Here is a 16,008-nt window from a genome sequence, read left to right on the forward strand (position 1 = left end):
CCTCAATGCAATGTCCATCGGCACATCAGTGTAGCTTTGTGGTGTGATTGTGCGGATACAGTAAATGACCAGCTAAAAGTGCTGAAACGAAGCAGGGACTGAGTTGACACAGAATAAAAAGCTGCTGCCAACAGCAGAAGCACAAATGTAAGTATCCATGATTACACGCGACATTGTATGTAAAAACAAATGGGGAAACTCTCCTCTGTGAGATGTATTTCTAAATTAAGATATCGCAAATACAGGACCAATAGTCGGTTACTTGACCTGTGACCCTCGAAAAATATGAATAATAAAATACTAAAATCAAGTGCAGTGGTTAGGCCTCTAAACAGGATGCCTGCTTGCACTGATAAGGACTAATGCCTTTACTCAATGCTGAAACACCAAACTTGAGTGTGATGACTACCCTCTAAACTGGATGCCTGCTTCAAGTGGATGTATGCTCATATTCTGACAAGATGGTTTTATTCTGTAATTTAAGCTGATCCTCAATACTTAGCACAAGATGTAGAAAAAAAAAATGATACATGGTTAAACGTTCCAAACATATGGTTCTTAAAAGTTCTTCAAAATCTTTTCACTTGACACTCCATCTGATACAAGAACAGAAGTGACCTCCTGCAAGAAGCATGTAATAATAATCAGTATTCTGCACGCATCATCAAAACGAAAATTTTGGCCCTCGGAACACAGAAAGTAGTTCTGAATCTCTAATTCTCACCATAGAAGAATAGTATGGTAATGCTATTTTCACACATTCTAAACCTAAAGCATTTTTGAAACTTTATGGTCCAATATCCCAGTAAACATGCACCTCGTAATTTCATTCCACCAAATCGTGATCACCTCCCCCCTCTGGGTACACCATTAATGATGGTTCCTTATGCTCTTAATTTGTGCGCTATTTAACCTTCATCCAATAAGCCACAACCATCTGAGTAAGCTCTTAGCAAAGCTTGATTAACAGTGGTGTGTTGATCAAACCCTTCTGGCCCTCTGTCCTTGTTTTAGAACAAGTCAACCTCAAAAGTTCCATCTAGTTCCAACTTCTCATTGAAGTCTGAGAATATGCGATTCACAGAAGACTTACAGTTGTAACATGTACGGATAAATTCCTCCTCATCAGGGATCCTGTTCAAAGCAAAGACAGCTTCTGCCCACCACCCCCCCCCCCCCCACAACACCCAAGCCAACCCACCACAAAAACAAACATAATCCAACCCAATCCCCATCTCAATCTACACTAAACCCCTTGCCTTGCCCCCACTGTGTGCCTGGTCTAGAACATCTCCAGTTAATGGTATGTGTGTATGTTCGAGTGTTTAGCATGTGCCCTACGCATAAGCATGCCCTGATGTTTAATCTTGATTGTGTTATTGGCGAGGAGACTGATTCAATGGAGTCAGCCATGATGGGTCAAGAACGTCTCATATTCCCTTGTGCAGAAATACATTGAATCCTAAACCCCTCTCAACTGACAGCAGGGACTTGAAATCATATGTACAGAAAAGTTGATATTAACATGACACCATAATTTGCCAAAAGCAACCTCAAATGATGATTTAAGAAGGGTGGTTCAGAAATTTTAAAAAAAAAAAACAACAACAAAGAAAGAAAACACAAGCCTATTAGTGTGACAGGTCTATTATTGATTGCATATTTTAGTCACTATCACACAATAATCTAAAACAGGAAATATATCTGCAAACTATCCGAAAGATCAATCAAAGAATAGCTGATTTTGTTCAATCATTGCTGGAAAAAGCTACAAACCTCAGCCATCTGCTTATGCCCACAGAGCACTGCACCAGTAGACCGAGGGCTGAAGGTTCTTTTCGCTCTAGCAAACGCTGCCTGCAGAAGCAATAGTATGAATTTAACAAACAAAAGAGACATCAAGTACATTGCCCTCAAAGGCAAGTGTTTTAACAACCTGTACATAACCTCGCTCCCCTATCCAACTATCATCTGGCTGAGACAGCACTGGCACAATATTCACACCAGAAGATTCCCAGTCTTTAAATCTCTCCTACAAGAATTTTACACTATATAAATAAAACTTGAATCAAAAGACAGTAATTCGACATTATTTATTAACCCCTTTGCAGAAATGCACACAATTCTTCAGAATAAGCAAGCAGTTGTACCTGATATGCCATTCTATGAAGGTTTCTGGCACCATAATAGAGTCTGACATCAGATCTCCGATCAGCACCGAAGCCTGCCTCAATCAAAGATCGTATTGGGCTACATATAAAGACAGAAACACATGAATAAAAAAGATGGAGGAAAGAACGCAATGCAACTTTTAGGAAATATGATCAAAATAGGTGACTTCCTAATTAGAAAATGTTGTGGAGATTCCTGAATGTTGAACTGATACTATACAACCATACAAGTGTAAGGTAAAATCAATTTTCACATAATCCATGTTTATAATCAGCAAAATTGATCTTAATCATATGCCAGTTCTCCATTATAAATCAAACAAAACCAGGTGAGCAATTGATTGACGGAGTAAGCACAAAAGATAGTGTATTGCTCCTCTATGAAGGACACAGGACATAGAAAATATGTGACATGCCTATCACTGAAGTGAAATCTATAAGACAATTGGGTCCACCGAAAAGAAATCTATGGCAAGCCTAATCACCAACCATCATCTAATGGCCATTCAAGACAAATCTCTCCCCAACTGATCTTTTGAAAACTGAAACAAGAAGGCAGTCTTGAATTCTGTAAGACATTTCTTGCATGAATACTCACCTCCAGGGAGCATTTAATAATGGTTAAAAACATGATTCTAACCATATTTAGATCATGGTGCTACATTAAAACTTTCTTCTTCAGTTAAACTGGGGCTCCCAGAATGGTATTGACTTCAATTCGAAGTGAAAGATTAGTTTGTCATAAATGAACATTAGACCTGAGAAAATCACCAGGAACCAACTATCAAGAGGTCCAAGGGACTAGAACATACAATCTCAAATGGATCCAAGCACGAGATTTGACATCCGAAGTCGAGGTCAAAATATAAATATCGAAACCACACACTGAAGTCCAACGAAAAGAATAAATGAAAAATATTTAATGTATAACATCCACAAAGAAAGGGAAAAGAAAGTTAATTTGGCAAATATACCAAAATTCTAACAAATTTGGACAAGTAATTACCTGATTCCGGATCCCGTGGCGAAAATGAGAACCGTCTGATAATTCTCCGGCGGGGAGATCCGATCGATATCGAAACCTTTTCCCATGGCCGGACTTAATTCCACAACATCACCTTTCTGTAGCCCGCAAAGGAGCTCGGCTGTGGAGCCCGGGATGGACTTCACCAAAAATTCGAAAACGCCTTCCGAGGCTGTAATTGACGGAGGCGACGCAATGGCGAAGAACGCTGGTCTGGTGCGGGGATCGTGGAGACGAAGCTGTAAATATTGGCCGGCTTTAGTATAAGAAGTGGCGAGCTCGGGGTAATCGGAGATGTCGACGCTGATATGGAATAACGACTCAGCAGCAGGAGTGACCTTCACCAACGGGGTTTGGGTCCAGTGGGTGGTGTCTTGGCGGACGGCGGCGGCGGTTAAAGCAAGGCTGCGGCGGTGAAGGTGGTGCGAGAGGCGGCGGAGCGGTTTGAGTCTGGAGAGGGTCATGGGTAGGTGGCGGAGAGACAGGGTGGAGAACGGAGCATGGGAGCTGAATGGGGGGAACGGAATTTGGGCAAATAGAGATGTTTCGGGATAGTTGATTTTGTACAGTTTGAGTTTGTCGTAGAGGCGACCAAAAAGCGCCCGCCGCGGGCGGCGGGGTGAAGGAGTGGGAAGGTTCGCGTGTGCGCTGGTCCGCTGTAGCTACTGTGCAATTTCTACGTGGCACATCTCGATTTAGTCATTCCATTTGTTGGGTTGATGTGATTTTCTCATTTATTTTGTATGACAAACAAGATTTACTAAAAATTTTATTAATTTGATTAAACAAATTTATAATTAGCACAAATTTAAGTTAATTGATAACAATAAATTTCTAAAGGTAATTTATTTGCCTCCCCTTATCTAATATAAGTTATTTATATTTTTTAAGTAATTACAAAAATCATGTACAGTGATATTGATATTCTTTTGGGGTATATATATAATTTTTAAAAAAAATATAATTGTTCATACAAATAAAATTAACGTTTCTAACAATTATATGTGTAATCTTTTAAAAGTCAGTAGCACTTTGTATAAATGAACCATAGGAACAGGGATAAAAAAAATATAATTATCCCAATCTATACACTTAGATTAAGTATTTTGTCTATCATTATGATAAATTTTAAACCCACTTAATATTAAGAACACACACCCTATATTTTTCAAAGGTTCAGCAAAGTACTTGAATCAACTCCAAGACAAAAGTGAAGTGGAATTTATCAATCTTATTTCAGCAGGTGATTTTACTATGAGAATCGCCACTTTCACACAATAGCATAGGGTGCTGCTTCACCAACGGCCAACGGCCTCCGAATACAGTACGTAAATACATAAGCAAAAACCTGGGAGCTAGAATGAAAAAATAACTCGCGTTCAATTTTATTTATTACGGTACACTGGAACACTTATAACTTCACAATAATGTTCTAAGTACTACTCGTTCAAATCAAGGGGGCATCAAATTTGGCAGTACAAATCAACCCAGGAAACCGAACCACACTAACTCAACTTGATCCAAGAATAAGCCTCCTTGAACAGAGAAGTGAATAAACTTTCAGAGCGAGCGCATCCAATATTCAGAAGATAAATTCAAGCAAAAATATACAAGTCCGCCATCTCAACCCCCCCTTATTGTGTCACACGAGAAGACAAATGGGGGCTTGGCAGGGGAGGCCCTCTTGGCTCCAGAATTGTATCATTTACCGCACCACATATAAAACAGGAAGATAACATTTGGAAAATTTCGGTCCCAACAAAATAAAACTCCTGATGCTGGCATTGCCAAGAACTAAATTATTTTCGCAATTATCAGTAGAACGGGACAAGATGAAGTGTCTTTAAAAAACTTTGGTCTATATCTAAGCAGCAGATTCCTTGGCAATCTTCTCGGCCTTGGCAATCACCTCATCGATTCCTCCAACCATGTAAAATGACTGTTCCGGAAGGTCATCGTATTTTCCATCCAACACTCCCTATTGCAGAACAATCAAGGAATGCATCAAGGCACCATATCAAAAAAAAAACAAAAAAGGGAATGCATCAGGGTATGACAGCAGATGACAGTTTGGACCATCGCAGATGCAAATTCAACAGCAATAGTTGAGTATAACTACCAGGATACTCCACAATCAGAAAACAAAATTTATCATGTCTAGAAACAAAGTATTAGAGAAATGGGGGCATGAAAAGATAAGTCTTAGCTTGTCTTGAGCCGAAAAAGTTCACAATTCTGTATATGTCAGCTACAAGAGCTTAAACTCTTAAAGAAAGATTAACAAATTCAGACTAATGCCATTTTCCTCAGAAGTATATACAATAAGAAAATAGTGTCAAAATTTATCAACTTCAACTGAAAACATAAAGATGGCATAAAAAATAGAAAACAGAGCAAATAATCTTGCACGAACTTCAAATATATAATTCTTACCTGGAAGCTGTTAATACTCTCCTTCAACTCAACATACTTGCCAGGGGCACCCGTGAAAACTTCTGCAACATGGAAAGGCTGGCTCAAAAATCGCTGAATTTTGCGAGCACGTGCAACAGTCAATTTGTCATCTTCGCTGAGCTCATCCATTCCCAGAATTGCAATAATATCTTGAAGATTCTTGTAGTTTTGAAGAACTTTCTGTACACCACGGGCTGTGTTGTAGTGATTCTCTCCCAAGATGTGAGGTGAAAGCATGCGAGAAGTTGAGTCAAGAGGATCGACAGCAGGATAAATACCCAGCTCAGAAATCTGTAACAAACAACACCACCAACAATCAAAATCATTGCTCGAAATGATGTTTCTTTGCAGCAACTTACAGAAAATTCTGTATACCTGCCGAGATAACACAGTTGTGGCATCCAAGTGAGCGAAAGTTGTTGCGGGGGCAGGATCTGTCAAGTCATCAGCTGGCACGTAGATGGCTTGGACAGATGTAATGGAACCTTTCTTAGTTGTTGTGATACGCTCTTGAAGACCTCCAAGATCTGTAGCTAAAGTAGGTTGATAACCGACAGCAGAAGGGATACGCCCAAGCAAAGCAGACACTTCTGAGTTAGCCTGTGAAGTTCAGACCAAATGTAATATTAACATGGGGAACAAACATAGAATACTTATTGGACAGTCATTAAAAAATGCAAACTCACTTGGGTAAAACGGAAAATGTTATCAATGAAGAGAAGCACATCCTGCCCTTCTGCATCACGAAAGTGTTCAGCCACGGTCAATCCAGTAAGTCCAACACGGGCACGAGCACCCGGGGGCTCATTCATTTGACCATAGACTAGAGCACATTTGCTGTCAGCCTGATAAAAGATAAAACAATGATATGTAATGCGAAAGGTAATAGCAATTTTGATTTTAAACACGTATAATAAAAATTGAGGGATGCCTACCTGCTTATCACCTAGCTTAATGACACCACTTTCAATCATTTCTCTATACAAGTCATTACCCTCACGAGTACGTTCTCCTACACCAGCAAAGACAGAGAACCCACCTGGCAAGGAAGATAAGCAACAGTAAGATCAGAGCATCAAGCACACTAAGGCTCTAACATCCCAAAAAGGACCAACCATGAGCTTTGGCAACATTATTGATCAGTTCCATGATAAGAACAGTCTTTCCTACACCAGCACCACCGAACAGTCCAATCTTTCCTCCTCTTTGGTACGGTGCAAGAAGGTCGACGACCTAGCATTATTATAGAAAAGAAAGAAAAAATTAATATCAGCATCTAACAAGGAACCCAATGAATATAAGCGCAACATGGTAAAAGTGAGTCAGTGTGAGCAGGAGTCATCAAACGAATTATCAAGTACCTTGATACCAGTGACAAGAATTTGTTGCTCTGTAGCTTGCTCCACAAAGGCTGGAGCTTCACGGTGAATGGGCAAAAAGTGTTCAGTTTCTGCATCATCACTCATTTGTTAGTAAAGCTGCACCCTCCTTCAATCATAAAATGATTGTTTTTATTGAAAAAATAACACCATCACTTACTAATGTCGCCTTTCTCATCAATAGGCTCTCCAATGACATTAATAATACGTCCCAGAGTGGCTCTACCGACAGGAACCTACAATTACAAGCAGATGTGCAAAATCATTATCGAATAGAAATTAACTCTACCATGTGACATGAAGCAATATCCTAAGAAATTAGAAGCAATCACAACCCACGAGCAAGTAAGACCAAAGGGAACAAATAGCAAGTATCCTAATACAGAAAACCCATTCAAACTCAAAGTAAAATTGTACAAACAATTATGAGTGATCCTGCTACTAGAATTCAAGTATTCTGGAAATGCAGAAACCATTTGATAAAAGAACAATCCCATTGTTTAAATAATGAAATGTAATCTCAATACACAAGTGAGAATGGCAAATCCCTGCTTCGGTGGAATAAACGGATCCATAAGATTCAACCAAGAATGATAATCATAAAACTCCAAATCAAAACTCAAAATATGACTTAATTCTTTATTCCCGAAATAAAAAAATGCCATTTTACAATCAATTGCATTAAATTAACAGAAAAATCCAGAGATTCAGGCACCCAACAATCCGAAAAACAAAAATGCAAAAGAAGAAGAAAAAGAAGAAAATTAATCCAGCTCAAATCGAGATCCCATCTAGAAATCGAGAAACCCATTTCCAAACAATTCAGTCAAGTGTCACCAAAAACAGAAATTATCAACAAAATCTAAGTTGAAATGATATCAAAAACGAAAGCTGAAGTCTTCCAAACTCACAGTAATGGGGGAACCAGTGTTGAGCACGCGCTGGCCTCTAACCAACCCTTCAGTACCGTCCATAGCAATACATCTCACCACATTCTCACCCAAGTGCTGAGCCACCTCCAAAACAAGCCTGATCTGATTATCCAAAACCTCCAGCGCCGTCAAAATGGGGGGCAAACCCTCGTCGAACCTCACATCGACGACGGCACCAATAACCTGGCACACCTTCCCGATCGCGCCTTGACCCGTAAACTCATCCGTGATTTTGCCTCCAGGCCCACCACTAGGAGCCGGCTTGGAGGACGGAGGCGCTGGGGCAGCTGCAGAGGTGGCGTAGTGGGCGGCGAAGCGGTGGAGAAAGTGTCCAGCAGGAGAGGGGCGATGACCGGGCTTCGGAGCAGAGGGGAAGGGGGATCTGGGGCGACGGGCGGCGGAGGATCGAAGAAGCGAGGCTATGAGCCTCCGGGAAGCCATGGCGGAGAAGTTGATGATTGGGGTTTGGGTTCGTAGAGGGAGAAGTGGAGTGAAGGGGAAAGACTGAGCAAAAGAGTAGTAGCGCTAGGGTTTGTGAGAAAGGGGGTTATAATCTAGAGAGAGAGAGCGGAGGAGTTGGGTATGCGATTTTTAATTTTAACTTTTACTGTTTCCTTTTCTTACTGTGGGGGAATAGGGCCCGGTGCTTGAGAATATGCTGTGGCGTCGGGGGGGTTAGTTTCGGTTTTGACTTTTCATGCCTTGAGATAAAAAAGGGTTAAAAATCCACCTCCCACTTGTTCAGTTTTTGACCTTGTGCTCCTTTCTTTTTTTTTTTTTTTTTTTTTGCCCCTTTACATTGAATTTCTTTTAATAATTTTTCATGATATAGTTGGCATTACACACATATTTTCAATCTTTGTGTTGGGTTGAGATTTATAGTGGTAGTTTATATCTATTATTATATAAAGGCTTAGTTGTAAATGTAATTTTTTAAAAAGTAATGTATGTGTAGTTTTAATTGTTTTTAAATATAATTTCTTATTTTTAAATGAAATTTCAATATCCCCTTAAAAAATATTTATATATTCTTTTTTTATCTTTGTACGGGTATTTATGAAGAACAAGAGAGATTATACCATCTTATGGTAGATTGACAAATTATTAGACCGCATGTATATAAATTAGTATAGACATATATTGCCAATAAATTTACAATCCATTCCAATTAGCCATTCCGGCATGGACCTAAGAATAATCAGTTTTAGGCTTATTGGTAATCCAATAAGCCAAATTGAGTGTGCGCTCAAAATGTCTTTAAAAATGAATTAAAAAGTTGTATCGAGATAAAAGAGTTTGACATAGAATATGAGTAAAATATGTATTGAAATTTCAATGTCGAAGAGTAATTTCTTTCGGTCTAGTAGAACTAAAATGTTGACGCAAAGGAATTCCTTGGTACAGCAATAGCCTCATCATTTGCTCAAGTAAGCCTATCATCAAATGAAGACTTCTCCTCAAATAACCTCTCCCTTGCCTTAGCTGCCTGCACATTGAAATTCTACCACAATCAACACATTTTCTAAGGGACAGACAGACTGAAACTCTGGAATTAGAGCAAAACTACAATCAGTCATGAACTAGGAAAAGAAGAAGAAGATGATGACCTGTTTTTCCCAGTTTGTGCAGCTCGTTATAATGGAAAGCATGATCGTCTGCAAAGTTGCACCAGAGAGTATTCCAATCCATAGACCTTTTCCTCTAAAATCCAACCAGAAAGCCAACGTAGCTGCAATTGGAATTCCGAAAAGATAAAATGCTGCAAGATTGATATAGGCCCCAATGTGCTGCCACCCGCAGCCCCTGGCAACGCCTGCAAGAAATGAATGGGAAGATTAAGCAAGTTGATCGATCTTTTCTATGAGAGAGATCTGTATGGTTGAGGATAAAAGTCTCGTTAACCTGAAAGGGCCCCTTGGAGACTGTCCACTATAACAGATAGACAAACAAGAGGAGCCATCTTTGTTACGTAGTCCACGACTTCTTTCTCATTGCTGAAAATGTATCCAAAAACATTCTGGCTGGCAAAGACGCCCGTGCTCACGATTATTGCATTTACAGCTGCAATAAGCATTAGAGCGATGACTGATGTACGAGCTTCCTCTGGTCTCCCAGCTCCTAGCTCATTTGAAATTCTTGTGCTGAACATTAATATTCACACAGCTTAAGAATTGGGTAAGAGATTCGTTTATTAGCACCACATGTAACACAGACACGAGATCATACGACACAGAACTGATCTATATCCTTTAAGTATACCTTGCTGCAGAAGCCAGTCCATATGGTATTGCATAAAGTGTAGCTATGGTGTTTAGGCTGTCAAGATGAGGCATTAAGATTCAGATTGTAGCAATGTATAGTTGAATAATGCTTGTAGTAATTACGATATCAATAATACTTGTGAGAAGCATACCACACGGACAGCACTGAGGTTTCAAGCTGAGGATTTGGTAAAATCCCCGACAGCAAGATAAGTAGCTCAAATGACCACCATTCAAGACTGCATTCATTTTAAAAAAATCAAACTGTTAGGACATATAGAATTTCTAGAAAACTCAGAATGTGCTAGTCTGTAGAAAGTTGGAGTAGAGATAAGAGAAGTGATTACCAAATCATTACAGCAGAAGGAATTGCAAAGCGGAAAAATTCTTTTATTCCTTCGAATATCTTCATTGAAATTTGAGAACGCGTTTTTGCGCATGCCTGGGAGTACTTCATGTATAAACTCAGGATTGTCACGTTCAACCACATCGAAAGACTCATGGCAACAGCACCTCCAAGATTCTCTAATCCAGACTTAAAAACGAGTGCCCAACAAACTGGCACATGGAAACAAAGGGTGACACACGAGCTTATCAGCATGGGAAGAATCAAGCTTTGCATTTGATAGTACCGAATAAGTGGTTGAAGAACTGCATAGCCGAAGAGAGCAGGAACAAGCCACATCATGAATTTTCCAGCTTCATGTGAAATCTGAGGATCTTGGCCAACAAATTTGAGTAAGGTTCCCATATTTGTCCACAAGACGGACAAAGGAATGCAAACAATGATCAGAGAGAAAATGGCAGTGTAAGTTTGAGTTCCAAGTTTTTCGTATTGTTGAGCACCAAAAGCCTGTCCACTGATCGTTTCCAGTGCACCTGCCATACCTAACTGTTTCACGACAAATCAGAAAGTTCAGAAAATACTCCCGTACTCGGTGTAGTGAACAATCAATTCACTTTATTTTGAACTAACATATTTCACCAAATTGTATTCTTTGCACAATCAAAACGTTGATGTGAGACACATTAAGGCACATCTGTGGGAACTTCAACTGATTAAATGTTTTTCAATGTAGCAGTTGTCACATAATTTAAGCACCACGTATTGTATACATATTACATGGACATGCAGATTATTAGTCGGATTAGATGACAACCATCAATGTTAAGACAGTCTTTAAGGATAATGGTTCGAGGGATATGCGACTGAACCTGATGATACCAATCGAGTTAGGACGAATGCTTGAGAAGACACCTATTCATGTCAAGGCCGTTATCAAGTGACAATAAATAGAAGTGCGTACTGGCCAACCTAAAAGACAACAGACGTTGTGGTCCTCCGTTGATTTAATGGGAATCACAACTCGGTAACAACTCACCAACATAGACACATCATCTAGTGCAGGGTTTTTTATGGGTGGATGTCTCAGTCAGTTAAAAAGTAAGTCTTCAAACTTCCCAAGGCAGTCAGTTGTCACTAGGACTCGAGGTTTAAATTTAGCCAACCACTACTTTGCTTTTCAAATTTTCTTCCACATACAGCAATGGAATTGTCATTCATGATCTACAAAGTATATTAGGCTGGCTAACAATGTTATCATCATAATGGTCCTTCTGATTTATCAATGCAATGAGGTCCTTGACCAATAAATATTCCTTCTCAATGATGAATTAATTTGTGATGTACAGCAAAGATTTTTTTTTTTTTTTTGAAAGGAATACAGCAAAGAATTAAACTGCAGGAATTGTGAGTTGTTTTCCAAGGCAATAGTGAATATGATGCCGGTGCAGATAACCTTTGATGAGATATATGGAAAGTAAAGGGTGGTAGCAAAAATAAGATGAAATCAATGAAGAACCTGTACAATAGCAAGAGAGATTCTTCTCAGATTACTTGCTACTGCAGTTCTTCACTAGAAGTAGGAGACAACTTAAGTTTGAACTTATATTAAGTAATGTATGTGCTGGAGGTATATGCTGGATATCCTTCTCTTCATGATTTAAGTTTCCACATTAGGCAGCATATCAAACAAGATGAAGGTCAAAAGGTGTGAGTTGCAGATGACATTAGCACCTTAAGTGGATATTGTTCAAAACATTTCCATAAAGGTGAATCTGAACGGACACTAAGTTACAAACATGGCAGACAAGTTGTGATTCCTCAAACCAAATGTGAAAGCAAAATAATAATTAACCACACAGAAAATCAGAGAAAAGGGAAGTCTGCTAGAGATACATACGAGGAGGCTAAAACCAGTAACACCAGCAAGAGAGATGGCTATGGCAGTGCTGGAAAGAGAGAGTTCACCTAAATGACCAACCATCATCAATGATATAACTTGCAGCAAGTAGTGTGATAAAGTGACAGCTACCATAGGTCCTGCTAAATAACCCAACCTCTTCATCTCCTCCCCAATCTCTCCCCATCTCACTCTCCTTTCTGATACCCTTTCCTTCAACAACAAACCCTCCTCCATCTCTCTCTCTCTTCTCTCTCACAAGAATCTCTATTGCATCTGCAGGAGTAAAGGGTTGTCTGTTTCATGGTCCTTATTATAGTGTATATACCTTGGACTTGGAGGCTACTTTGTTTTTTTCTGCAAGAAAGATAGATATCTTATTAGTTACTAAACTAGAATAAAGGGAACTAATACGTACTGCTAGCAAAATCTGCTACGACTCTCGACTCCGCAGTTTACTTTAGATACATAACATGTAAATTTCCCGTGCTTCAGTGGCTTTTTCGACTTCTTACAAGACAAAGGTCCAAGTTTGTATGTTAACTAATCCTAATGTTACAAAAACAAGTCCATGAGTACAATGATAATCGTGAGATTGAATGTACAAAATTTGGGATAATTGCAATTTCAATTTTTAAATGAAGTCACTTTTGCTGTTTTAGTTCTCAATGAATTTGTGTTGGGTATCAACCCCCTCAAGTGATCCAAGCCCAAAGAATAAAAAAAATAGGCCTATCAACTATTACAGATTTTGATAGGATTTGAAAATCCCTTATATAAATATTTTACATAATAAAAATTACAGATCTATACAAGTACAGAACTAAAAAATACATTTTTAAAATTAGAACAATAGAGAAAGAATAAGAGATAACAATGATTGCTTGGAACAACAGAGTTACAAAGGCACTACAACCCACACTAAATACAAAAGCCACTAAGGTCAACAACCCACACTCACGGTTGCTTGGAACTACAGAGTTAGATAGGTACCAAAATCGCCACAAAGGCTATTATATTAACTCAGGGCCACAAATGCTTAGATTCACACAAGATCAGTCAACCACTAAGGTTCGTTCACGAAGAACTTTAAGGAACAAAGAAGGACATTAGAGAGAAGAGAAGGGTTTCAAGTTCTGATCTCAAACTAGACTGAAGCTAGCAATATATAAAGGAATAACCCATTTAATACCAGAGGAAGATCGAGAATAAATGACGGTGAAGAGAGAAACAAGAAATGGCGTAGGAAAATCCAACACCAGGGAGGAGAAGAGAGAGAAGACGGAGAGAATCGAGGCTGGATTAGGGTTATGATAGAGAGAGAGGAAGAGACAAACCATTTAAAAAGGGGGAAACGGATTGACCTAGTGGACCGGGTCAGGAGATGGGCCAAGGCCAAAATGAAATGGGCCAAGCAGCAAGAGGCGGACTAATTCCAGCCATCTAGTGAGATGGGCTAGGCCAAAGGGATTTGGATCATAACTTATTAACAATCTCCACCTTGGACCAAATCAAGATGCTGGATACAAGCATCATCATTGCCCATACTCCAAGGCCCTAAAAAAATGGAGTTCCTGCATTACAGAAGACAAGTAGATACACATACAGCTGGATTAATTTAAGTTAAGAATTTTGAGACAATTCATAAATTATCTATAGGGAGATACTTAGTCCCCATATCTGCAGGATTTTCTTCAAAGCTGATTTTTTCTAAGCGAATAATCTCTCTTCCTACTATATCTCGAATAAAGTAATATCTTACATCAATATGCTAATTCCTATCATGAAAAATTGAATTTTTACATAGTTGTACCAGATTGACTATCTGAGAAAATTGTGACTTTTGTTTTCAGAATCCAATTTCTTTTAATAAACCTTCAAGCTAAAATGGCTTCTTTGAAAGCTTCTATGGTAGTAATATATTCAGCTTCTGTTGTGGATAATGCAACAATATGTTGAAGTTGAGATTTTCAACTAATGCATGCACCACATAAGGTAAACACATAAGAAGTTGTAGATTTCCTACTATCCCTATCATTTGCATAATTAGAGTCTACATATCCAACTATATTTACACCTTCAGCACACTTAGTAAATTTTATACCAGTATTAATGGAACCATTCAAGTATCTTAGCACCCATTTAAAAGCCTCCCTATGAGGAAAACCAGCATTTGGCATATATTTACTTAGACAACTAACTGCATAGGCAATATCAGGTCTAGAGCTAACCATTAAGTATATTACAGATCCACTAGTATTTGAATAAGGGATCTTTTCCATGTATTTTTTCAGAATCAATTTTAGAGCTTTGATTTTTACTAAGTTGAAAATGAATAGTTAACGGAACAGAAGTGCATTTGGAATTTGTCATTGAATTTTTTTCTAACACTGATTTGACATAGGATTTTTTATTTAAAAAAATTGTAGAATTGTTCCTATCTCTTTCAATGGTCATTCATACTATTTTCTTGGCATTTTCTAAATCTTTCATTTCAAAATTTTTTGCACAAATTACTTTGCAAATCCTTAATCAGATTTATGCTAGGGCTAGCAATTAGCATATCATCAATATAAAGTACAAGAAACACAGGAATATAATGATCATATTTGAAGTATAGACAATGATCATAAGTACTTCTTTGAAACTTTAAGGAATGCATGAAGAGATCGAATTTCTTATTCCATTGTCTAGGTAATTGTTTTAATCACCATAAAGAGATTTATTAAGTAAAAAAACATAATAAAAAATTTTCTTATCAATGAAACCACTGGATTCTCATATAAATTTGTTCATTTAGCTCACCACGCAGAAATGCAGTTTTAACATCCATTTGCCCAGTTTCCAATCAAAATGTGCAACTAAAGCAAGAGTAATTCTTATGGTAATTTATCCAATGAGATGGGCTGGACCAAAAGAATTTGGGTCACAACTTATTAACAATTTGAATTTGCAGTATTGATTATCAAATTATTATTTTTTTGACGTTTTTAGTTGTTTCATTAATAAAGACGTTAAAGTTAAACGAAAGTTTTATTTAACAGGAAATAAATAGCTATTTCCTTTCTGTTTCATTGTATTTTTCAAGTTATGGTCCAATACAGTCATTTTCTGTATTTTTCTTCAAATTTACAGAATAAAAAATAAGAATTATGAATTTAAAGAATGAATTTTTTATATAATCTTAAAGACAAAAGTCCCAAGGGGTCAAAAGGGCTCTCGGAAGTCAATTTTGCTTGGCCAACAAGACACATCAAAGAATTGAGAAGGCAACAAGAAGCGGGACAACATTATTGTCTCGATTGTGACCTTGTGCGAAGTTAATTAGTCATGCAAACTTTTCCACAAAAACAAAATGAAAAAAGGTAATTTAAAAATAAAAATGTAATGTTCTTGAGGTAATAGAATAATATTCTGATTTGTGGATTGTGGAGCAAGTGATTCGTTGATGCTGTTATCTAAAGCCCAGTAGATTGGCCCATTAATGTCTGGACCCTGAAACTGTAGAGAGTTCTTCTCTCAAATTTATCTGTTATCGTATTAT

At 38.2% G+C, this 16,008-nt stretch overlaps 3 protein-coding genes across 3 annotated transcripts; all 3 read right to left on the bottom strand.

Annotated features, from left to right (window-relative positions):
* Nucleotides 1–103: 103 nt before the first annotated feature.
* Nucleotides 104–3,865, bottom strand: LOC105160312 (fruit protein pKIWI502). The gene is made up of 5 exons (XM_011077637.3): nucleotides 3,178–3,865; nucleotides 2,151–2,250; nucleotides 1,937–2,032; nucleotides 1,777–1,857; nucleotides 104–621 (listed from the first exon to the last, which is right to left on the bottom strand). The coding sequence occupies exons 1-5, from the start codon at nucleotides 3,657–3,659 to the stop codon at nucleotides 559–561; spliced, it is 822 nt and encodes a 273-aa protein (XP_011075939.1). The 5' UTR covers nucleotides 3,660–3,865; the 3' UTR covers nucleotides 104–558.
* A 691-nt stretch (nucleotides 3,866–4,556) lies between these two features.
* Nucleotides 4,557–8,513, bottom strand: LOC105160332 (ATP synthase subunit beta, mitochondrial). Its single transcript, XM_011077665.3, has 9 exons — nucleotides 7,940–8,513; nucleotides 7,189–7,264; nucleotides 7,011–7,099; nucleotides 6,765–6,882; nucleotides 6,585–6,688; nucleotides 6,336–6,494; nucleotides 6,025–6,249; nucleotides 5,629–5,940; nucleotides 4,557–5,173 (listed from the first exon to the last, which is right to left on the bottom strand). The coding sequence occupies exons 1-9, from the start codon at nucleotides 8,399–8,401 to the stop codon at nucleotides 5,060–5,062; spliced, it is 1,659 nt and encodes a 552-aa protein (XP_011075967.1). The 5' UTR covers nucleotides 8,402–8,513; the 3' UTR covers nucleotides 4,557–5,059.
* Nucleotides 8,514–9,212: 699 nt separating this feature from the next.
* Nucleotides 9,213–12,808, bottom strand: LOC105160341 (protein DETOXIFICATION 12). The gene is made up of 7 exons (XM_011077675.3): nucleotides 12,465–12,808; nucleotides 10,569–11,113; nucleotides 10,374–10,460; nucleotides 10,220–10,276; nucleotides 9,863–10,101; nucleotides 9,568–9,773; nucleotides 9,213–9,446 (listed from the first exon to the last, which is right to left on the bottom strand). The coding sequence occupies exons 1-7, from the start codon at nucleotides 12,699–12,701 to the stop codon at nucleotides 9,384–9,386; spliced, it is 1,434 nt and encodes a 477-aa protein (XP_011075977.1). The 5' UTR covers nucleotides 12,702–12,808; the 3' UTR covers nucleotides 9,213–9,383.
* Nucleotides 12,809–16,008: the final 3,200 nt, after the last annotated feature.

The sequence above is a fragment of the Sesamum indicum genome, linkage group LG1 (assembly GCF_026168435.1).
Source record: "Sesamum indicum cultivar Baizhima isolate 11 linkage group LG1, ASM2616843v1, whole genome shotgun sequence".
Taxonomy (NCBI): Eukaryota; Viridiplantae; Streptophyta; class Magnoliopsida; order Lamiales; family Pedaliaceae; genus Sesamum; species Sesamum indicum.